The 25,927-nt window shown below is 40.5% G+C and overlaps 1 protein-coding gene across 1 annotated transcript in view; it reads left to right on the plus strand.

Annotated features, from left to right (window-relative positions):
* Positions 1–25,927, plus strand: part of DIPK1A (divergent protein kinase domain 1A) — a 129,902-nt gene that overhangs the window by 70,099 nt on the left and 33,876 nt on the right. The window contains exon 2 of the mRNA XM_075832189.1: positions 9,589–9,682. Within this exon, the coding sequence (XP_075688304.1) occupies positions 9,680–9,682 (3 nt within the window). The 5' untranslated portion in view covers positions 9,589–9,679. The remainder of the gene's footprint in view (positions 1–9,588; positions 9,683–25,927) is intronic.

Here is a 25,927-nt window from a genome sequence, read left to right on the forward strand (position 1 = left end):
TACATTAACCACAAACCATTCCAGAAGTGCATCCACTGCATAAACTTGTTAAAGCGTACACCGCAAAGAGGATTAATGTAGGACAACAACTTATATCCCAGCCATTTTGTCTATGAAATGCAACTACAGGTGAAGTGTTTATTAAATCGTTGTTTTCTACAGTTAAGTGGTTATTCACATCTAAGAATGTTTTGGCGTGTTGCTAGGATGTACTATAATTTGTAATTAATATATTCTAAACAGTGGGGGTCCCCATTGATTGTGAAAATGTTCTTGCACCGACATTTGACCCCACCGATGACTAAGTGATGACCAGGGGAGTACATAGTAATCATGGGGACCCATAGCTAAAGTCAGAAATGCCCCCCCCCCCCCCAACTGCTACCATCAATCATCATTCTGTAAACCATACGGGTGACTAAAGCACTGATCAGACGGTAAGAGGCAGAATAAACCTTTTTACATTTAGTGACTCACAGGTGATGTCTTCTATGGCTGGAGTCGCTCTTGTTCCCTTTCTTCTCCTTTTGGTTCCAGTCGAATTCTCCTGAGAAGAACTTCTTCTCTGTAGAGTTGACCAACCAGATGTCATCTGCTACTTATATTTGATACAAATATTTAAACGGTTTCTCTTAACATAAGTGTAACATATAGTGCCCCTGAATAAAAATATGCCACACACTGTGCCAGTGAATAAAAATATGCCCCACACAATGCCCCACGATAAAAATATGCCCCACACTGTGCCCCTGAATACAAATTGCCCCACAATATGCCCCCTGAAAAAAAACTACAACCTCAATGAGCATCCTTGAATTAATAGTACCCCACAATGTACCCCCTAAATTAAAAGTGCTCCACAATATGTCCGTGAAATAAAAGCTCCCCCCCCCCCAGTAAGAAATGGAATACTTCTCTTCCAACGATCCAACGCATTTCCCCACTTGCAGCTGCCACACAGGTAAGGCTTGGGTTGTACCTAGAATGTATGGGCTCCTAGGAAAAAAATTTGAAATCTGCAGCGCAATATTTTATTTTTCATGTTTAGTTATATCATAAATATTACATACGTGGAATGGCCGCCATTTGTAGTTTTTAAATGTGTTGTTATTGCGCCATTATTGGTCAATAGACTAGAAAAGAAACCCACCCCCCTCCAACACAAACCGCAGAGCAGACCTCCCCACAACACAGACCCCCTCAAACACAGATCTTAGGTCAGACATTCCCCCCTCAAGACACACTTTAGAACAGACACACCCAGTCAATACAGACCCCAGACCAGCCAGTTTTCAGCCTCTCTCCTGCTCCGTGTGTGGTGTAGAAGGAGCATGAAAGTGGTCATGTGAGTGCAGAGACACGGGACCGCATGACGTCAGCACCTCCAAGCAGCCCATACATTCTAGCATCTACTATAAGGCCTGGCCTCTTTCTCACCGCTTGCATGACAAAGAAGGTGCCATGCGGTTGTGCAGGCAACCAAGCACGGCTCCTTTGCACCCTGGAGTGCTGGTGACACGTTAAATTGTATCCGTGTCTTAAGGGCGCAGACATAATTGAATCATGGGGCCCAGTTGTTGTTAATGGGGCGGGACAGGGGCAGGACCCCCTGTCCAAGGGCTTTATAGCAGTAGTGTGGTCTACCTCCATTGAAAGTACACCACCGGTAATGACATCCTAGTGCTATGCCATCACTTTCCATAGTAGGGAAACCATTTGAAAATAATATTTTTAGTTGTGGCACAACACAATGGGGCAGATTTGGTCTTGCGCCAGAAATCTGTCCTGAGTTGCACCTTCAGATGTGTTTGACTCCCACGGCAAGGGGCGTTGTTTAGCAGGAAACGCGGTGGGGCTTAAGATTTTTTTAAATTACTTTAAAATGTTGTTGCAAAAACAGTGGAATAAGCCAACCAAGAGGTGGTGTAAGGTTAGAGAGAAGTGCCTAGAGATGCACCAAATTTATCATCCATCATGAGACACACTGATCAATTTGGCACATCCAGTATAATTCTAAGCTGTCTGAATTTAATACACTAGTAGTAAATCTGCCCCATAGTATTATCCTAACAATAAACATGGTGTGGACCTATAAAGGAGGCATTACTGATAATGAATTAACTCCTTCAGGACTTTTCAGTTGAGTACTTCATTGCAATAAAAGTATCTTTATATTAAAGCATTTTTTACAGACTCGTGCAATAGTTGTAGTACTGGGTTCCTCAATGTGTTCAACCCACCGTGTATGATATAGAACTAAAACTGCCTAATTTGCTATAATTGCCGTTTCTGTTCATCTCTTTGAGGTTACAGTATACATTGATGAACAAGTGTAAGAGAATGGGTAAATCTTTCTGTCAGAAACAGTTGTTTGTCACCACTTATCGGTCAGAGTTGGCTGAACTATTGATGCGTCTATGTATCCCACATAAGGGCTCATGCACGTTGTCATGTTGTATAGTAATGTAATATGGTACTGCTATGGTCCAATATTGTACCTTTTCGTGCTTCCAATTTAATACAGAGGCATTTTCTCACAGATTCTGAAGGAATCCCAAAGAATACGATAGCCCACAGTGGCACCAGACGGCTGCGCATACAGTGTCTAAGGGTCTGTATGACTGCCGTACAAGAACTATGCACTCAGATTATCCGTGTGACTGAGGCCTACAGGTCCCATCTAATTTAAATATTCACCTTACAACAGGTTTATATATCAACTCTTCATATACTGGTTCACCACCACATGACTAGTTCTGAAAAAGTATTTTATTTAAAATCGCATAGAAATACATTAAACCGTTCTATCAAGGACATAAAAAGTGAATTCTCCTTTCCTTCTTTTGCCTGATTGGGCCACGATCAATAAAAATAAAATCACTTAGCGCAGACGACTAGCCTCCCTGCCATTACACTATAAATAATCCTTGGAGTACAAATTTGGATGTATTGGATATTTCACCGAAGAGAGTAAATTTCAGAAAACATGACAATTATGACATTTTAGATGAATTGTAGTAAGTGAAAAATAATATTCTGCGATACGATGGTGTAGTTCCCGTAGCTCGTAAAAAATATCACCTTGTCAAAAGCTTTGCCGTGTAATTTCTGGCCTTGAACTTAATCATGGAATAACTAGAGTTGTCTAATATAAAAGACATCAATTAACTGAATGTAATCCCACGGCAAGTATACAGCCGTTATTTCATTGAGCTCTGGGGAGGACCGAGTTTGCGATCCAACAAAGAACCTCAGCTGGGCTGTTAGAACATTTACTATTGCAGCTAGTGAGCTGGTCACGACTCAATTTGGAGTCGTGAGAAGTCTATTTTTATATATTATCTTCCTGAAGTTTTCACTTCCTTTTTTATTGTATTCTCCATACAAATGATCATTATATTCACGCGTTCCGAAGTTTTTTTTCTTGTCTGTAAATGTAGTGTTATTTGAAAGTGTGCAGGAAACCCATTTAAAACCTAAGGTTTATGTTTTGTCAAGCCTCTTTGTGGCCCTTGTAGAACCTGGGGAGTCCTTTAAAGTGCACTGGCAGATAACCACTACAGAGACAGCTTTTGTGTTTTTGTGGTCTCAGTCAGTAGAAAGGAAATTACAGCTAACTACTTATCCATCGTAACCGTTTTGTTAACTTTTCCCACAAAATGCTCATTTACTTGAGAATTTTAACCCGCATCATCTCGTTTACATTTCTGGTGAACTCTTGCAAGGTGAAATGGTCTTTTTCTGTTTTACTTGATATGGAGTCGTATATTGGTGCTCCATTTTAGACACACATTGCCTCTCTTAAATCGGGCAATATTAAAACTAGCATCTTTCTAATGTATCTTTATAACCTTTTTCTAGCTACATGCAAACAAGCCACTTTACTGCTCTTTTGTGTGACTAGTATATGAGTAGCTAGTCAGTAAGTGAGTTGCCAATGAAGTACTACTGTGAACGGGCTGCAAGTCTCAGTAGCACATTAAGGCCTCATGCACACAGCCGTGCCCGTAATCACGGCCCGCGTTTGCGGGCACGGCCGGCCGCCGACACCCGTGGGCCGCATTTTCGTGCCGTGCTCTCATACAAAGTATGGGAGCACGGCCCGCAAAAAATGAAAAGTAGGACATGCTCATAATTTTACAGCACGGTCTACGGCGCAGACACCCTTCCGTAGCGATACGAAAAGGTGTCCGCGGCTAATAGAACCGGGCAGGTCGGTAATTGCAGACCGTATTGCGGTTCGCAATGACTGAGTTTTTTTACGGTCGTGTGCATGGAGCCTAACACTTGGAAAAACTCTACAGCCTGTCTTAGTCATAAATACCCAGCGCAAATATTAGATTTTCATCGATTGATCAGCCTGTTTAAATGCTCATGTGTAAATGGACGAAACTCTCTTTCGTATTTACATTGGCCATAAAATATGATAGTCTTATGATTATTACTTTTCATGTATAGAATGAAAGGATCCTTCTGGCATATCGCCTAAGAGACAGACTAAAGTATCATGCGGCACTAACATATTAATTTTAAGCTGTATATATCCCAAAATCTTTATCCATTATACCTCAATTCTGGAACATGCCTGGATCGTATGTTAGCGTTCAAAGCGCCACTCCTCATACAGCTAGAGGTTTGACGCAGCCCAATTCTGTACAAAAAAGTAAGAGTAATAGTAGTAGTCTATGTATCCACATAAATTTAGCCATTTTGTGCTTAACCCAAGGAGAGGACATGTCAATAAGCTGTAATATGTTTTGCCGTCTGTCATCCAACAGAACCCCTTAAACGTGTTCCTTTTGTGTTCTAGATCTAAAACTGAATTCAGAATTGACATTTCTGCAAATTAGAAGAAAATAAAAGGTCCAAAATGAGTGCGGATTGTATATTATAGTCAACCGTAGAGGTGAAAGCAGCGCTTCGTAATTGAAAGTATCTAAAAAAAATACTTTTAGCTGAGTAAAATTGAGCTGTCCAAATCTCAATGTGAGCACCACACCTCCCTTAAAAAAACTAAGACCTAAATATTAGTTCCCTCTTTTTCCAGAACTCTGAGATCTCACTTTCCTGGAAGTTCAGATGGTTATCATGATGCCATAAAGTAGAAATGGACAGAACATGAGTGATTGAGAATATCCATTTAATTTCGTCACAAACTTTCTGGAACATAATGTATTAAGAATAATTTTTTACAGTTTGGTCCTCCCAAAATGCCAGATTCCAAAACCTGAAATATATTTTGGCATTGAAACTGTGAAGTAATATCACATAAGTAGGGAGATGACTCAAATAAAATAAAATTGCAATGTTGATGCCAGGAAGTAACGCTCCAATTCACGGATTGAGAATCTACCCTTATTCATAGGTGCAGTAAAATAAAATATTTTAATTCTCTGTCTTTTTCATCTCCAAATCAACTCCGACAAGATGCTATTAGCCAATCTGAATATCTTTCTATCCAGCCAAAGTGGTGAGTTACTTACTATGAATGACAATTGAGGAAAGGCAAAAGTTTTAAATTGAGACAACAAATCTCACAGGGCAGGTAAACGGTTAGATGGTACCAATGTAATGTATTACCACCTCCAAGGTATCTCAGAGAAAATTACCAGAGTAGAAACTCAACATTTACATATATTAACACAGAGAAAAAGGAGTCAAACACTTCTATTGAAAAAGTAGAAAAATATCAATTTTATTATGACAATTTAAAAATGAGGACATATATAAAACTACAGAGGAACCAAAATCAGATCTGTATAGCGGCCATGTATAGAATAATGTGGGCACCACATAAGTTAATATAGGTATATATAGATATTATCCCTGTTGTTTACATGGGTAAAATAGGCAATTACTGTGATATGAACAAACCAAAATACTGATGGTATAAATGCATACTGCATAACTATCTAGATTACCAAGTGTTGGCAGTATACATTCTCGAAACTACTAGACCCAAGAGTATATGGGGAGTAAAGTCACAGACTAAGAAGATGGAAACCTGACATGGTAACTAGGCGTAGCTAGCCTTATAGACACTTTGTGTTAAAGGCTCCCCAAAGAAGGTATATATAAGAGGGGTAGAGAGGTAACGATATCACAGCATAGACCATGCCTTACCTGTGGATGTCGTCATGTGGCCAAAGAAAGTTTGCGCCCTGACGCGCGTTTTGCAGTTACAGCTTTTAAAAAGAAATAAATATATATATATTTTAGTGTTTAATGCAACATTGTCATTGGTTTTCATAAAAAAATATACTTTTTGTGATACAGCTTCTATGTATCCTGGATGCATATAAGCTATATCATGCGCTGAAACCCGAATCCGTCAGGTCAGCGATCCTTTGGATTTGCATATAGCAGTTTGATCCAGCGCACAAAATTACATCCAAAACCATATTTTTCAAGATCGGCCCAGATGTAGGGCCACTCCACGCTGTCATACGCTTTAATAGCATCCAAAGACAAAATGGATGGCCCGCCATACTGCACAGATCTGAATGTTATAGAACAACCTCCTAATATTAATGTTTGTAAATTGATTAGGAACAAATCCATTTTTATCAGGATGAACCAAATCAGCAATCACTTTATGCCAATCTGTTGGCCAATACTTTAGACGAATATTTAGCATCGCAGTTTAGTAAGGAAAGTTGACGATATGCATCAGGTGACAATACATCTTTTCCCTTCTTTGGGATGAGTGTTCTATTTGCTTCCAACATAGAGGGTTTAAGGGCCCTGTTATCATTTGTCAGCGGGTCAGACACGCAGGATGGAGCGGTTACTTAGATGTGATCGATAACCGGTGGATCCTGTGTGTTAGAGACAGGACCTGCTGTCACCGAACCCGTCCATGCCGCTGACCTGACAGATTCAGGTCACAGCGCAAGATACAGCTGCTCTGTATACAGGATACAAAGCAGCTGTATCTCATAAAGTAAAATATTTTTTAATAGAAAGTAATTAGAAAGTTGCACCAAAAACACTGATACACATTTTTATTTAAAAAACAAACAGCGTTTTCAAAGGTGTACGTAGCCTTTAAGTTCGGAAAGCAGAATGGTCTGAAAATTAGAATAAAGTATTAATCATTAACAAATAGTTGTAACTTCACAAGGACAGTGGAGGCGAAGGGGGGGGGGGGGTGTGACATAAATGAAAGTCATAAACTTTCTACCTTCTAAGTTGCAAAGTAGAAAGACACACCGGGCCCCCTCATCTATTAGGTTTGAAATAACATGACACTTTATATCCCAATGTATTAATACACTCACCCCTCTGAAAGAGGGGTTTGTCTAATAGCAATTTTATTAGAATTATTGAGTTTTTATATTGAGGAAACTCTCTCCATTGTTGTTAGTCCCTACACTGTGCAATAATGCCCAGCCTTCACACCCAGCACCAGGCCGCTAGCCAACCCAAGCAAAAAAAATATAGAACATAATTTAGTACTAGACTCCCAGCATGCTAATATTCAGCTACTTCACAATAATTCGTACTTAGCTCCCCCATACCGGTGATAGACGCCATCATAGTAATTCCCCCAGTACTTTTTCTAAGAAAGCAAAAAAAATAAATCAACAATTCTAACTCCGCAGGTAACTCCCACTTGAGCAGACTGCGTAGTAGTTCCACAACCCATAGAGACCCTCTGAGTCCATCCACATCACTGCAAAAAGAAAAAAAATAACTTTCTCTTTTGTATACAACTCTTAATTTAGAGGGAAAAGTTATGTAATATTTATTTTCAGCTTTTTTCAGTCTGACTTTAATTTTATTGACATTTTTGTCCACTTTTTTTCAGTAGCTTTAGAAAAATCAGGATAGATTCTGATGTGCTAGCCATTATGCGTTCGTTAAGACGTCAGTCTGACGGCTCGTAGAATAGCATCTCTATCTGAAGATAACAACATTTTGGCAATTATTAGACGAGGTTGATTTCCAACCATCACTGATTTTGGTGGAAGCCTGTGTGCCCGTTCAATGGCAAATAACTTTAAAAAAGATTCATTTGGAAGTGATTTATTGTGACCAATTCTGTAGAAACTTTATATCTCTTTGTACCCTCCACAAAGCCTAGGATTCTGATATTTGAACTTATAGTTCTGTTCTCAATCTATTATTTTATCTGCAAAGTTTTAGTTTGACTGTTCAAGAATTGTATTCTTTATATTTAAATGCATCTGATACTTCACTACAGAAATTGTACCCCCGGCCACCCGTGGGCACTCTCTTATCTTCTGTATGTCACCTCTTATTAATTATATATCCAAATGTACACTCCCCATTTGTCCCTTCAAATCCTCTACTGCTGTATTGTGTTTTTTTGACCGTAGAGAGAATTATCAGAATTTTTAGAATTTGCAGACATTAGATTCTTGCTGCGATTAGGAATCATATTATCTTTGAACTTTTTCTTCTGTTTTCCAATGGCTCTTACTAAGATACATCAGAAGTATTTGGGCACTCCTCAGCCATTCAAAGTGCAATGCTTCCTTCTCCATATGAGGGAAAATTTACGACCTCACGTAAAGGTCCAGTCTCTTGGATTTTCCAGATACATTTGTTTAAATATGTCGATACGAGCGCGGCCTAGGGCTGGCAAACTCGGTCATCTGAATATTCCAGATTATATTTTATAGTGCTATTAACTTCTAGGCCGCGGTACATATGAAATACAGAAGGGTTTTTCATACTGAACACTAAGAATCGATAAATATAAAAAGAAAAGTACAATAATCATTACCTTACTGGGTAAGAGACTGGTACAGAAGGCGAGATGGTTCTGCCCGCAAGGGCTTACATTCCACTAAGTAAATGGGAAAGACAAAAGGTGCACGTCTGTTCTCAGTCTTTTCTGTCTACCTTCTTTGTGTGATGATGTGACATATATATGTGTGTGTGTGTGTGTGTGTATGTATGTGTGTGTGTGTGTGTGTGTATATATATATATATATATATATATATATGTATGTGTGTGTTTATTTTGAAGCTTAAAGGGGTTATGTGGGGACCAAAAATTATTAGCAGTGTACTCGCTGCAGTATGTTAGTACACTCGCTAATATACATTCCGATCCCCCTTCGCACCGATTCTGCGATTTTCCTAGATTTTCATACCGTTGCCGGGGAACCGGAAGTCTAGTTGCCCAGCCTTCTTTGATGATGATACAACTCCTCGTCACATGATCGTCCCTGCTTTACTCTATTTAATCGATGCACTACTGCTTGTACATAGAGTACAGCGGGGCCGGTCACATGACGAAGAGTCGTATCATCATCATCATCATCAAAGAAGGCTGTGCAACTAGACTTCCAGTCCCCCTGCAGCGCTATAAAATAAATCTATGAACATTTCAGAATCCGTGCGACGGGGGACTGGAATGTATATTAGCGAGTGTACTCACATACTGCAGTGTGTACACTGCTAATAATTTTTGGTTTCCACATAACCCCTTTAAGCTCTGTACAAATTTTATTTAAATATCTCATAAAACATACCTTACAAAGTCACCCATATAATGCAACCTTAAACTATTACATGGATTGTATATATTTCACATATTATTTCTTTTGTCTGCAGGACCGATGCATCCATGCAAACAGACTTAGTGGGACTGCCATTGCTTCCACCTCACTAATCTGAAGCTGGAACCAGAAGATCACCATCTTTAATGGTAAGGGGGAGGGGGCATTTACTGGTAGTAAATCCAGTTTACTGTATATTCTGATAAGCGAGTGATCACATTCATCAGCATTCTACATCTGTTGAGACTGGGAAGCATATTTTCCAATACTGCAGTGATACGTGACGCCAAACGTCTTTACTGTAAACTTCACATAACGAAGCATCTCCCTTTTTCTTTTCAAACTAAAATAATTCCATCTGGGGAAGTGGCTGATGAAGTGCTCCTTCACACACAGAATTACCTTTTATTCATAAAGCATTTCATAACATTTCCCAAAATCTAGGCTGAATGAGTACGCTCTATCACAGATCAATGAACATTACCTAGATTCATTGCTTGTAATATCCGTTTATTATTATGACCGGACACCTGAAGAGGAGTTAGCCCTAAGCAGATGCATCATTTTTTGCAATAAAGCAATAGATAGCCATGGTTTTATGATTTGCAGAGTTTCTACCATTAGGACGACAAATGTATTGAATTATCTCTCGGGGGACAGTGTCTGATGTTTAACATTATGCAAAATCCAATCAGCGTTTTATCATTGATGGATATTTCAACAAGGAGCTAAATCCAGACGGGCCATATTTTAGTTGGCACAAATTCTGCATTTTTTAATTTTTTTTTTGCAATGCGCCACTTTTCACCTAACCAGTGTAGTCATGGGAGTGGTACCAATATTCTTGACTTTTTAATTTGTTAATTTACCCAATGCAGTTGTATGTGCTGCGTCCAATGGGAAAATATTAGGCTGGAAAATGGCAGCAACAATTTGATTGTACACCAGTTCTCCTGGTAATGCATCCATGTTATTTTACCATTGAGATGAAAGATGCACATTTATATTTCTTTTGTGACAATTTAAAGATTAACACCAATGAAAACTACAGTTTCCCATGTGAATTTTTATCTATAATCACGTCTGATCTCTCCTGTCTATGAATAATAAAATATCAAGCAGAACGTGTCTGGACTTTTGCCCAACAATCCAAGAATGCAGCTAAAACACAAAATCTTGGTAGCCCTGTTTATTCTGCTGTTCACTGAATCTCCTCCAGGCTGGTTCCCCTTTTCCTCAAGATGACATAAGGCTATTGCCTGTCAGTCATCCCCGACTCTCCCCGCAGTGGGCTGGAGCTATCAAGCTGCCTTTTGACTTGCATGCTGCTGCATAGGCACTTTCTGCAGCCTCTCCTGGGCCTTAGGGCTCATTCACACAAGTGTGAATCTCGTCCGTGGGGTGTACTTTGAAACAACACACAGCACACAGACCCATTGATTTCAATAGGGCTATTCACACATGCGTGGGTTTTTTTTCTTATTCAAAATTTTTTATTGAGTTTTAGAACACAAAATTACAAAACATATTGGAGGGAAGGCCTCCACCCATAACTAAAAGAACAAACAAGGTCAGTGGACCAAAGCAAAAACATACAAGAAAAAAGGAAAAATCAATAATGTGCATCACATCTTGACATGAAACAGAATTGTCAGTGTACAACAGTAGCATGAATAATCAGAGGCATAACATCAGGAGGTACAGTGAGATCACTTAACTCAAACAGAGAAGGAGAGGCACATAGCCCTAGTCAGGGGGAAAGAAAGTACAGAAAAAGGCCCCAAGAGAGGGAAGGATAGGAGGGAGGGGAGAGGACAGGAGGGATCCTGGACTCCAGTTCCGGCGTATTATGAGTAAAAAATCAGCAGCGAGCAAGAGCCGTAGTGTATTTCACAGGGGCATAGGCCGACTCAGGTTACAACCGTGAGGTAGGAAGGCGAAGAAAGAAACACTATCCAAGGAGACCATGTAGACGTGTATTTTACCACAGCTGCCGGGGAGTGAGCCACCAAGTGTTACATGCGTGGGTTTTTACGCAGCAAGTGTCGGTTGCGTGAAATTCACTGCATGTCCTATATCGGTACATTTTCACGCACCTAGCTGCCCATTGAAATCAATGGGTGCGTGAAAGCCATGGACAGTACACGGATGCACATCCGTGTGCTGTCCGTGTTTTACGCATCAATTACATTGAAAAAAAAATGTGTGAAAAACGCATGCCACTCGCAAAGCACACGCAACGCACACGGACAGATTTATGCACGTTTTTTCACGCGCATAAATCTGTCACGCTCGTGTGAATGTAGCCTTAGACTTGCATTTGTGGTTCTCCAGCATCCTGCTCAGAATTTTTATTGATCTACAGATCTGTCCTTCCATACCTTTCCTTATCTCAACATACACTGAAATGTGTGGAGTGAGATGACCCGCTTTGAAAAAAACCAAAACATAATTTTGTGTTACTCTTTCACAAGATGTCTGCTTTCTGTGTCTAGGTGTGGCCAACCAGTGGTTGTGATGTGAATTGCTGCCTGTCAAGGATTTTGCTAGCATGTTGTGATATTATATTGAATTAGTTTCATAAGAAATTAGAGTACTTAACCCCTAGCCCCATCACTCAGTAACTGTACGTCGTGGCATGAGGTGACTTCCTGCATGAGGACGTACAGTTACTAAGACATTCCCGGTGCACACTGTAAGAGACTGTGTAAACCGGGAGAGCAGCTGTTCCCGACAACTAACACTCCCAAGTCACCGACAATGGACCCAGAATAGAGGTCCAATGGCGGCGATCGATGTTATCAGATCCACCGATCACATTGTATCTGCCTTAAAAGTTTTATAAACAGTTACCGGGACTTGTAGTTTAGTCTGGGAACGGTAACTATAGCCTCCCTACCCTGCCCCATGTGACTGGCAATAGACCAATAGCAGCTGTGTTCAGACCCACCAATCACATTGCGTTTTCACCCAGGGCAGGTGAAAAATACAGGACACGCCAGTTGTGGGCCAGGCAAACTTAAAAAAAAAAAAAGAGAATAAACACCTAATTTTCAGTTCCCTGTTCCCAGTGTGTGACCCCAGTGTATAAGGGAGATTTAGTTTATTTTAAAAAACATTTTGTCAGAATTCACAAAATAAAAATTAGATTTAGTTGTCCAGCTCGTCTGTCAATTTGTCATGTCAATTAGTCCGCGTCAATCCGTCAGATCAGTTTGTCTGTGTCAATCTGTTGTGTTAGTTGTCAGTGTCAATCCGTAGCATCTGTCACGTCACTTGTCAATTAGTCAGCGTCACTGTCAGTTAGTGTAGTAAGTGTTACGAAGTGTTATAAAATTTTTAAATTTGGATTGACGAATCCCTGGTGCACTTAAAGGGCAGGCTGAAGTTTTGCCAGTATTTGCCAGATACTGGAACAAAATGTACAAGCTATGTGAATCTGAGACCGGATACACACATGATTTCCGAATTTATGAGGGGAAGGACAGGACAATACAGCCCCCAAACTGCCCCCGCCCCGTCATGACCACAACTGAGAAGATAGTGTGGGACCTCCTGCACCTACTGTTTGATCAGGGGTACGACTTGTAGTGGACAACTGGTGCACAAGTGTGCCCCTGTTCAAATGTGTTCTAGACAAAAAAAAAACAGTGGAGTGTGGGACAGTGCAAAAAAAAAAAACCAGAGGCACCTTCCCAAGACCTTCATCGGCAAAGCAGGGCATTGCTGCAAGATGAGGTCCTGTGTCTAAAATACAAGGACAAAAAAGATGTATATATGTATGATAACGTCGATACATGACGCCAGCTGCACCCCTGTCACCACACGTGGATTTGCATCGTCCACAAAGAAACCTGTGTGCATTCAGGCATACAATAAATTCATGGGGGTTGACATCCGTGATCAGATGTTAAAACTGTATATTGCCATGTGAAAAAGCAAAATTTGGTACAAAAAAAATTGTCAGTATACCTTGTCCAGATGGCACTATAAAACTCCTTTTTAATTTACAGGAAAGTTAGCCACCCTGGGAACATATTTGTAGTACCAAGAAAAAATTATTAAAATTGTTTTACTTGGAGATGAGGTGGGGGAAAGGTCTGCTGCTTCAAGTAGTGTTGGCCCAATTGTTCCTGGGCAACACTTTCCAAGTGAAGTGCCTGCCACAGCAAAAAAAAGGCAGGGCACAAAAAAGGTGCCGTGTCTGCACAAAAAGGGGTATCTGAAAGGATAAAAGTTAGAGGTCCAGCACACGATATAATGTGAAAAAATGCAAAACTGTTTATTTAAGTCAAAATTAAAACAAGAAATTTAAAAAAATCCCGGGAGAGAACGCCTACGCGTTTCTAACTTTTCAGATCTTAATCATAGCTATGATTAAGAAATCAAAAATTCGAAACGCGTAGGCGTTCTCTCCCGGGATTTTTTAATTTCTTGTTTTAATTTTGACTTAAATAAACAGTTTTGTATTTTTTCCCATCATATCGTGTGCTGGACTTCTAACTTTTTTCCTTGGATTTCTACCTACTCCCGGCGTAGCTCTCTTGCCCGTGCACCGAATAATCATGTAATGTGGCGTCTTTACTTCGAATGAGTGGTGAGCGGACCAATTTTTCTTGTATACTTTTTACTATCAGAAAGGATACCACATATCAGTGCGACACTTGTCCATCCAAACCCAGACTCTGCATGAATAACTGCTTCCGAATCTACCACACCTCCCTAGATTAAAAATTTTATACTTTTAAAATTCCCACCCCCTCCTTTTTATCATTTTGGTCTTTTACCCATGTTTAAAATTGGGGACACTAAAAAAAAATGTATAACAAAACCTCTAGATGAATACCTAATACTCTGTGTATGATCTGCACAATTTTGTTTAGGCCTATGCTTGTGCCCAAAAATAATCCAAGTAAAAATAAGGCCTCAAAATCCTTGTGGTGCTCCTTCACTTCCAGGCACTGCTATGTGTCCAGTCAACATACTGTATTTAGAACTCCGAAGAAATAGCCCAATAAATTTAGAGGTGCTTTCCTTCACTTACATTCTCTGTGTCTGAAAAATCTGTCCAATATATGACGTATTTGTGAAAAAAGTACCATTTTATTTTTCATGCCAGATTTCCACTAAATTCAGCAAAAAAAAAAACCTATGGGGTCATAAATGTGATCAAACCCCTAGATAATTTCTTTGAAGGGTGAAGTTTCCAAATGGGGTCACTTCTTGGGGGTCTCTACTGTACTGATACCTCATTAGCTCTGCAAACGCGACATGGAACCGGAAAACCATTCCAGCAAGATCTATGCTCCAAATGGCGCTCCTTCTCCTCTGAGCCCTGCCATGGGTCCAAATAGCAGTTTATTACCACATATGGGGGTATTGCTGTAATCGGGAGCAATTGATTTACAAATGTTGGTGCTTTTTCGCCTTTATTCCTTTTTTTTTTTTCCGAAAAACTGTACATTTTTATTTTCACAGACTAATTCAAATAAATTTAGCACTGTTTCGGCACCACGACACCTCTTCAAACCTCACATGATGCCTAAAATATATTCTAAAAAAAAAAGGAGGCCCCAAAATCCACTATTTGCTTCTAAGGCTGGTGTTTCAGTTCATCAGCACACTAGGGCCACATGTTGGATGCTTCTAAAAACTGCCGAATCTGGGCAATAAATATTGAGTTGCGTATCCCTGGTAAAACCATCGTTGTTACAGAAACAAAATTATTACAAATGACTTTTGGCCAAAAAAATTACATTTGTAAATTTCACCTCTACCTTTTCTGTGAAACGCCTAAAGGGTTAACACACTTTCTGAATGCTGTTTTGAACACTTTTTGAGGGTGCAGTTTTTAAAATGGGGTGGTTTTTGGGGACTTTATAATATATAAGGCTCTCAAGGCCACTTCAGAACTGAACTGGTCCCTGAAAAAATATAATTTTGAAATTTTCTTAAAAATGTGAGAAATTGTTGCGAAAGTTCTAAGCCTTGTAACGTCCTAGAAAAATAAAAACGGGATGCAAACATAAAGTAGACATATGGGAAATGTTAACTAGTAACTATTTTGTGTGGTATTTCTATCTGTTTTACAAGCAGAGAATCTAAGAGTCCAGCAGCTTATGGGTGCAGGCCCAGGTGAACAAACCCTCGTCGCATATAAACACACAGCAAAAAATATGCAGCACTCCGTAAATCAAGTGAAATAATGGGGTACTTTATTACCCTCTGTGCACGGAGGGTAATAAAGTACCCCATTTGTTCACAAATATTGAATTTATCCAGATTTTTTTCACTAACAAAGTACAATATGTCATGAGAAAACAATTTCGGAATCGCTTGGATCGGTGAAAGCATTCCAAAGTTATTATCACATAAAGTAACACGTCAGATTTCAAAATATCGGTTGTGTCCCCAAGACCAAAAGAGACTGCGTCCTAAAGAGGTTAACCAAATTCAAGTAAAGGTAAGGGTGGACACATCTGTATATAACTGTATCTTCTAATAGATGTGATATCTGACCAAGGCATGATGGGACCTGTAGTTACTAGAGCGTCTCCCTGCAGACAGTGGTTTCTACAATAAAGATGGCTGACAGGTGGAACGATTTAAGTTAGAAGTTTCATGCAGCAAATGGACATCCTTACAACAGTGTTCTTCTATGTCAGGGGGTGGTAGTAATTCTATTATGTGTATGCAGGTGTCATGTCCGTGATTGGGGGCTGTCCGCTCCGTTCCTCCCCTGACAGCCGCAGCCACGAGTCGGCAAGCGCTGGCCCCAGCCTCCTCCTCAGGAGAAGCCAGCGCTCGCGTCTACTCACCAATGCCGGGTCCCGTAGGGTGTGCGTTCTCGTGCCCGCTCTTAGAGGGGCAGCGCGTGCACCGGACCTCGTTCCTGACCTTTGACCTGTGAGTACTCTGGACTATAATTGGGGTCCAGCCCCCTAGTTCTATGCCTGAGCTTTGTTATTGTATCCCTAGTCTGTCTTGCAAATGGCCCCCTAGTGTTTCCTGCTCCCAGTGGTTTCCTGTTCCTGTTTCCTGTTCCTGTTTCCTGTTCCTGTATCCTGAATCTAGTGTTGTGCTTGCTGTAGCCGTGCTGTGTTGTATTCCACGCCTGACCTGCCTCTCCACACCTGACGTCCACCTGCTGCCAAGTTCCTGCCTAGCCTGCCTCGCTCCTGTCCGAACTGCCACAGATACCCTATACGAACTATAGACTTTGACCTGCGTCCTGTTGGCCAGCTGCCATACCGCCGAGACGGTACGGCCCAGTGGGTCCACGAACCCTTCACGTCAGCAAGAGTTTCTCTTGAATAATATTGCATTTATAGCTGGAGAGTTTTCTTGAGAATCATGTCCCACTGATCGAAATAAATCATCAGCAAATAGAGGTCCTCGAGTTTTCCTCTTTCAAGTCGTTAAAAAAAAATATACAGACGTTTCCTATATATCTATTTCTGAAAAAGCTGGATGACAACTAGTGGCATAGCTAAGCCTTCCTTCACCCAGGGCTAAGTTTTAGTTTCCTACCCTAGGTCTTGTATCTAATAACTTTAGCCAAGGCAGAGTGGCTTGTTGGTTGCCCCAGTACCTAGGACACATGTCCCGCCAACTATTCTCCTAGTGACAGCTTATATGGCTTCATTACAGTTTCCACAGGTTTCACAGAATGTTGACCTTTGAAAGTTATGTAATGATATTAAAGCGGTTGTCCAGGTTGTGGGCTGTTCTTTATACTGATCAGTGGGGGTCCGACACCCGAACTCTGCACTGATCATCTGTTACGGCTGCCTCCGAGCGTTGGAAGCTATGCAGTGGTCCGTGCCGAAAGCAGAAGGCTCCGACCACTGTATAGCGGCCGTGCTGGGTTACTGCAGCTCTGCTCCTATTCATTTGAACAAGAGCAGAGCTGCAGGCAGTACTGCCGCACGGCCACTCTACGGTTGTTGGAGCATTCTGCTTCCGGCGTTCGGAGGCAGACGGAACAGCTTATCGGTGCGGGGTCTGGGTGTCGAAAGACCCCACGATCATTTACTAATCACCTATCCTGTGGATAAGTCATCAGTAAGAAAAACAGCCCCCAACCTGGACATCCCTTTTAAGTAATGATACATCACAAGGCATCTTTCGCTTTAAATCCAGTAGATACTGGGAGTAGTTTAGCTGTGGTTTTTTTATTTACAGCTTTATTTTTTAGCTTGGTATTTGTCAGTACTTTCCTCTTGATTGCATCATCTGCAGTTCATCAAGTAGCTAAGCATGCTCAATTTTCATTGGCCTCTCCTTTAGTGTTGGCTCTTGTAAAGGAGGGTCACTGACTAGACGTCTTCACATATCCAAATCTTTGACTGCTTTAACTTCTGTCTGTTGAGACGTTCCAGAACCTGAGTCATAAGAGATCTACTCTCTGCTTTAGGACTAGCTACAAATGTTATACATTAAATTAAAATCATTCTCTGACTAGACCTCTAACTAATAATCAAATATCATTTATAATCCTGTAGAATAGTACACAGTATGCGACTTTTCATTGGGGTACAAACTGTATTCCGCCAACAGTTTGCACCTGAATGACAGGAAGTCTACTGTGCTGGGGGAGAAAATTCTAGAATATTTATACTAGGGATGTGAGGACAAGGCAGAAAATAATGGATTAGAGAGGGGTCAGACTATATTGATGGGTTGAGAAGTGGACTGTGGGGAACGATTAGGGCACTGGATTAGGGATTCCAAACCAACATTGGAGACCGTGTGCCCACAAAATTTAAGAAATCCCATTCCTGAAACTGTAAAGTGTATGTTCACAAATGCCAGAAGTCTAGCAAGCAAAGTGGGGGAGCTTGAGGCCTTGTTACTGGAGTAACATATCAATATACTGTAGTTGGTGTTGCTGAAACATGGTAGACTCTTCACACGATTAGGCTGTAAATCTATAGGATTTTACACTGTTTCCGACATACCGGGGAAAACGGAAAGGCGGTGGAGTATTTCTGTATGTTAGAAATGATATGAAGGTGAGTGTAAAAGAAGCAATGGGTGAAGATTGTAAGAAGGTTAAAACCTTGTGGGTGGAAATACAAAGGGACTTAGGGCACTTCTAATGTGGTGACAGAGCCTCTATCTCCTACATAAGGAGATGGGCGCTATAATGTAGATGGCAGCAGTGCTTTTTATTGAGAAAAACAATCTATTTTCACCACGTTAGGAGCGATTTTAGCTTTGTGCTAATTAGTTTCTTAATGCCCAAGTGGGCATGTTTTTACTTTAGACCAAGTGGGCGTTGTACAGAGGAGTGTGTGACGCTGACCAATGAGTCATACACTTCTCTCCATTCATTTAGTCAGCGCATAGTGACACTGCGTTGTTCAATATGTGCTGTCTTATACTGACATATTAATGTTACTGAAGTGTTTAGACAATGAATAGACATTCCTTCCAGCCAGGACGGGATGTCTATTCACAATCCTGACACTTCGTTAACGTTTGTTTGGCACTTACAGCAGAGCAAGCGTAATCTCGCGAGATCTCGCTGTAAATGACAGGTTAATATGTCAGTATAAGACAGCACATTTCGAACAACACAGTGTCACTATGCGCTGACTAAATGAATGGAGAGAAGTGCATGACGCTGATTGGTCAGCGTCATACACTCCTCTGTGCAACACCCACTTGGTCTAAAGTAAAAACACGCCCACATGGGCATTAAGAAACTAATTAGCATAAAGCTAAGATCGCTCCTAACGTGGAGAAAATAGATCGTTTTTCTAAATAAAAAGCACTGCTATCAACTACATTATAGCGCCCATTTCCTTATGTAAGTGATAGGGCACTTATAATGTGTCGACAGAGCCTCTTTAAACACTGAAAAAATATTTTTGGTGTAATCTATAGACCCCCCCAATATAACTGGAGATGGAAGGTCAGCTATATAAACAGATGGAGCAGGCTGCCCAGGCTGGTACTGTAGTGATAATGGGAGATTTTAATTACCAAGATATTGATTGGGGTCATGGTTCGCCTTTATCTACAAAGAAGAGAAACTTCCTCAATGTGTTTCAGAATAATTTTATGGACCAGTTTTTGGAAGACCTGACTAGAGGTGATGCTTTGTTGGATCAGGTCATTTCAAACAACACAGCTTGTTCTTAATGTCACTGTTCGTGAAAACCTTGTTAACAGTGACCACAAACGAATTAAATTTTGCCTAAACTGTAAAAAAAAAAGAAACACAGGCTGGGAGGGAAAAACATATTTTAAAAAGGCCAATTCCTGGTGGTTAAGGGCTGCACCTTAGGACATAGACTAGGAATGACTTTTGTTAAATAACGATACAAATGCTAAACCTGGAATGCGTTAAATCTAATTTGGGTAATTATACTGCAAAACATAATCCTAAGGTATAAAGGACTACAATTTAACCCCACATAGCTTACTCTACCTGTTAAAAGGGGAAATTAATGACAGCTCAAGTCTTTAAATTACAAAGCGCTTAGTACAATTTGTAAAAAGGTAATAAAATCGTCTAAACGATAAAATGAAAGATGGGTTGCCAAAAAAAAGCAAAACATTCCCCCCCAAAATGTTTTTAAGTATATAAATGCCAAGAAGGTTAGAGCATATAGGACCCCTAAATAGTGGTAATGGGGAGTTGATCATTGGGGATCAAAAAAAGGCAGAGCTAGTAAAGAAGTTCTTTAGTTCTGTATATACTGTACAACAGAAGAAAGAGTACATGATGTAGGCAGTGCCAGTGCTGTTAATAAATAATTTACTATACGTAATTGGCTGAATGTAGATCTGGTCCAAGTTAAATAAGACAAATGTGAACAAGGCTCCAGGACTAGGTGGATTACATCTAAGTTCTTACATAACTCAATTCAGCTATTTCTGTCCCCCTGTTCAAAATATTTAGAGATTCTCCAGTGACTGGCTTTGTGCCATGGGACTGGCTTAGGGCTAATGTGCTGCCCGTTTTCAAAAGGGGATCTAGGTCTTTCCCAGGTCATTATAGATCAGTAATAATGTCCATTGTGGGAAACATTTTTAAGGGGCTCTTAAGGGACTATATACAGGAGTACATGACAGAAAATAGTATTTTTAGTGATAACCAGTACACTTTTACGAAGGACAGAAGTTGTCAAACCAACCTGATTTTTTTTTATGAAGAAGTGAGTAAAAGCCTTAACAGAGGGGCCGCTGTAGATATTATGTTTTTATACTTTGCAAAGGCATTTGATACTGTCCCTCATTGACGGAGTTTTGGCTGTGAAACAACCGGAGATCTCACCAGTTGAATACACAGTCGGGAATGGAAGCTGTATACTATATGATCACGCTGTGTTGCTGGGCAGGGGAGGGGGAGAAGCTGTGTGCTGATTGGACAGGATCATACAGAAAACATTACACCGCCTGGAGTGCAAAGAAAGAGTCACCTCCTATTTGGCTATTAGAGCCACATTATCATATTTAGAAAAATGCTCATAACTTTGCAAATAATAAACGTTTTTGCAAACAAATTACACTGTGGTTATCAGCAGCAAAGCGACGATTAGATTAGTTAGGAGATAGGGAATTAATAAATTAGTGACAGATCCTTTTTAAGGACCTTATCCAGAGAGTTGTGGTCAATGATTCCTACTCTGAATGGTCCCCGGTTATAAGTGGTGTACCCCAGGGTTCTGTGCTGGGACCACTATTATAGAACTTATTTATTAATGATATAGAGGATGGGATTAACCCCTTAATGACCGCCGATACGTCTTTTTACGGCGGTCATTAGTGGGCTTTATTCTAGAGCGCCGCCAAACTACGTCGCTGCTGTAGAATAAAGTAAACAGAGCAGGGAGCCGTGAAATCTCCCTGCTCTCGGCTGCCAGAAGCAGCTGAGGGCTGGGGGCGTCCCTGCTCTGCCGGGTGAGATCGATATTGGTATCGATCTCACCTGTTTAACCCTTCAGATGCGGTGCACAATAGCGAGCACCGCATCTGAATGGTTTTGGAGAGAGGGAGGGAGCTCCCTCTCATCTCACTGACACCCGGCGATAAAATCGCCGAGTGTCTGTGTCTTCTATGGCAGCCGGGGGTTTAATAAAGACCCCCAGGTCTGCCTGCAGCGAATGCCTGCTAGATCATGCCGCAGGCATGACCTAGCAGATGCCTGTCCGTTTTAAACGGACAGGCAGTAATACACTGCAATACAAAAGTATTGCAGTGTATTATAATAGCGATCGGAGGATAGTGAAGTCCCCTAGTGGGACTAGTAAAAAAGTAAAAAAAGTTGAATAAAGTTAATTTTAAAAAAAAGTGAAAAAAAAAAAATGAAAAACCCAGCTTTTCCCCTTGCAAAATGCTTTACTATTAAAAAAAACTACAATAAAGCAAAAAAGTTACACATATTTGGTATTGCCGCGTCCGTAACGACCCCGACTATAAAGCTGTTACATTATTTAACCCGCACTGTGAACGCCATAAAAAATAAAATAAAAAACAATGGAAAAATTGCTGTTTTCTGTTAATCCTGACTTAAAAAAAATGTGATAGAAAGTGATCAAAAAGTCGCATCTACTCTCAAATGGTACCAATAAAAACTGCAAGTCGTCCCGCAAAAAACAAGACCTTATACAGCTATGCCGACGCAAAAATAAAAAAGTTACAGCTCTTCGAATGTGACAATGGAAAAATCTAAAAAATGGCTTGGACATAAGGGCCCAGAATGCCAGCAGGGGGAAGGGGTTAATAGCACAATTTTTTTGTTTGCAGATGCCACCAAGCTATGTAATATAGTTCAGTCTATGGAAGATGTTCCTAAATTACAAGCTGATTTTGTCTTGTGCCCGGCTAAAGCGGGTGTCGGGCGGTCTAAAGACAGCCGGACACCTGCACTAACTGGTGGGATAGATTTCAACATCTATCTCACCCGTTTAACCCCTTAGATGCGGCGCTCAATAGCGAGCGCCGCATCCAAGTGGTTTTGGAGGGAGGGTGCTCCCTCTCACCCCATCGGCACCCTGCGATTGCAATCGCAGGGTGCCAATGGCTTCTATGGCAGCCGGGGGCCTAACAAAGGCCCCCAGGTTTGCCTGTAGTGGATGCCTGCTAAGCCATGCCTCAGGCATGACCTAGCAGTTGCCTGTCCGTTTTACACTGACCGGCAATAATGCGCTGCAATACAGAAGTATTGCAGTGTATTCTAAAAGCAATCAGAAGTTCGCATAGTGAAGTCCCCTAGAGGGGCTAAAAATAAAGTTATCAAAAATTGTAATAAAGTTAATAATAAATAAATAAAAATCCCAAATAAAAAAAAATGAAAAACCCACCTTTTCCCTTATAAAGTACTTTAATATAAAAAAAAATTCAAAAAATTAAAACATTACACATATTTGGTATCGCCTCACCCATAAGGACCCCACCTATACAGCGATTACGTTATTTAACCCGCGGTTTTCTGTTCATCCTGCCTTCAAAAAAATGATCAAAAAGTTGCATGTACTCCAAAATGGTACCAATAAAAACTAGGTCATCCCGCAAAAAAACAATCCTTCATACAGCTGCATCGGCGTAAAAATATAACTATTATGGCTCTTAAAATATGTCGACACAAAAGCAAAACGTTTTGGGAAAAAAAAAAGTGTTTTTACTGTGTATAAGTAGTAAAACATACAAAATCTATATAAATTGGGTATCACCACAATCGTAATGACCCACTGAATAAAGTTATTGTGTTATTTATGCCACATAGTAAACGGCGTAATTCTAAGACGCAAAAAAGTGTGGCAAAATTTATGGGGTTTTTTCCATTACCCCCCTAAAAAAGTTAATAAAAGTCAATCAATAAATTATATGTACCCCAAAATGGTGCTATTAAAAAATACCTGTCCCGCAAAAAACAAGACCTTAGACAGCTATGTTGACGCAAAAATTGTTATAGCTCTTGGAATGCGACGATGGAAAAAACGCAAAAAATAGCTTGGTCATTAAGGTTTAAAATAGGCTGGTCATTAAGGGGTTAAGAAGGATCTGGGTGTACTTGTAGATCATAGACTTAATAACAGTATGTAATGTCAATCAGCTGCTTCTAATATCAGGAGGATACAATTATGTATTAAAGAGGTAAAGATTCACCGGACAGAGATATAATATTACAACTTTACAAAGCATTAGTGTAGCTTTATCTGAAATATGCCGTTCAGTTCTGACCGCTAGATTATAAAGGTGATGCCCTAGAGTTGGAAATATAAAAAAGAACAACTAAACTGATAAGGGAAACAGAGAATCTTCATTATAAGGAAAGACTAAAATAATTACTTTTATTTAGGGGTTTTCTGAGTTCATGAAAAATAAAACCACTGAGATTACATTTGTACTTGATGATAAACATGCTCCTACCCTAGCATTATAATTACTTTGCTGCCACTATCTGCACCCCCATCGCGCACTTTTTGTTTACATCGCGGGGCTGCATCTCCACCAGACACCGATGTAAGGCACTGTTCTGTACAGAGTACAGTGGGGACCGCGCATGCGTGTTCCCTGCTGCTAAATTGACCGACCCCATTGACCTTCACCAGTGACGTCTCGTATACTGGTTGAGTGAGTAACGGTTCCTTCACCATAGGAAAGGTATACGGGATGCCACTAGAGTAGGACCTAAAGATTATGTCACGTGACGCTTGGCCGCATCTAGAAACAGGGGCACTATTCTAAAGGCAAGTAAATTACAAAGTGTATCTTGCTTTCAAGCTAAGCTCAATATCGGCAGGAAAGTTTCTCGGAAAACCCCTTTAAGAAAAGATGTCTATGGGTGGACATGATTGACTTGTATAAGTATACAGTCCTGGCCAAAAGTATTGAGACTGACACAAATTTTGGTTTTCACAAAGTTTGTGGCTTCAGTTTTTATAGTGGCAATTTGCATTAACTCTAAATTGTTATGAAGAGTGATCAGATGAATTGCAATTAATTTCAAAGTAATTCCTTGCCATGAAAATTAACTCAATCATAAAAACCCAATTTCCACTGCATTTCAGCCCTGCCAAAAATGATCTGCTAACATCTTTTCAGTTATCTTCTCGTTGGCTCAGGAGACGGTGTTCACAAGGACAAGGCAGCATCATATCACTCTGTTATGCTGATTGAATTATAAGAGCAGACTGGCTGCTTTAAAAGGGGGATGGTGCTTGAAATCATTGTCGTCTTGGTTACCTTCAAGGAAAGACATGCAGTCATCATTGCTTTGTATCAAAATGGCTTTACAGGCAAGGACATTACTGGTTGTAGGATTGACCCAAAATCAACTATTTATCGGATCATCAAAAACTTCAAGGAGAGAGGTTCAATTGCTGTCAAGAAAGTCCAGCAAGTGCCGGGACCGTCTCATGAAGAGGATTCAGCTTCGGGGTCGGTTCCACAACGGTGCAGAGCTTGCTCAGGAATGGCCACAGGCAGGTGTTAGTGCATCTGCACGCACGGTGAGGCTGGCCTGGTGTCAAGAAGGGCAGCAAAGAAGCTATTTCTCTCCAAGAAAACATCAAAGACAGACTGACATTCTGTAGGAAATACAAGGATTGGACTGCAGAGAACTGGGGTCGAGTTATTTTCTCTGATGAAGCCGCCTTCAGACTGATTGAGACATCTGGAAGAATGATTGTCCAAAGAAGAAAAGGTGAGCGCTACCATGAGTCCTGTGTCATGCCAACAGTAAAGCATCCTAAGATCATTCGTGTGTGGGGTTGCTTTTCATCCAAGAGAGTGGGCTCACTCAAAATTTGACCTAAGAACACTTCCATGAATAAAGAATGGTATCTAAACATCCTCTAAGCAACTTCTCCCAACGATCCAGGATCAATTTAGTAATGAACAATGCTTTTTCAAGCATGATGGAGCACCGTGTCACAAGGCAAAAGTCATATCTAAGTGGCTCAGTGGACAAAACATTGAAATTTAGGGTTCATGGCCAGGAAAAATTCTGCAGATCTCAATCCCATTGACAACATGTGGTCAATTCTCAAAAAGCGGGTGGACAAGCAAAAATACTGAATTTATGATAAACTCTGATTAGGCAAGAATGGGTTGCTATCAGTTAGGATTTGGCCCAGAAGCTGATATCCAGCATGCAAGGGTGAAATGCAGAAGTCTTGAAGAAGAAGAAGAAGAAGAGTGAACACTGTAAATATTGAGTCTTTGCATAAACTTGATGTATTTATCAATAAAAGTTTAAAAACTTCTGAAATGCTTTTAATTGTACTTCAGTATACCATAGAAACATCTGACTAAAAGATCTAAAAGCACTGAATCCGCTAACTTTGTTAAAGCCAAAATATGTGTCCGTCTCAAAACTTTTGGCCAAGATTGTATAAGTGGCCCGTACAAAAAAAACTGGTAAAGCTTTTACATGT

This window comes from Rhinoderma darwinii, chromosome 7 (assembly GCF_050947455.1).
Source record: "Rhinoderma darwinii isolate aRhiDar2 chromosome 7, aRhiDar2.hap1, whole genome shotgun sequence".
Taxonomy (NCBI): domain Eukaryota; kingdom Metazoa; phylum Chordata; class Amphibia; order Anura; family Rhinodermatidae; genus Rhinoderma; species Rhinoderma darwinii.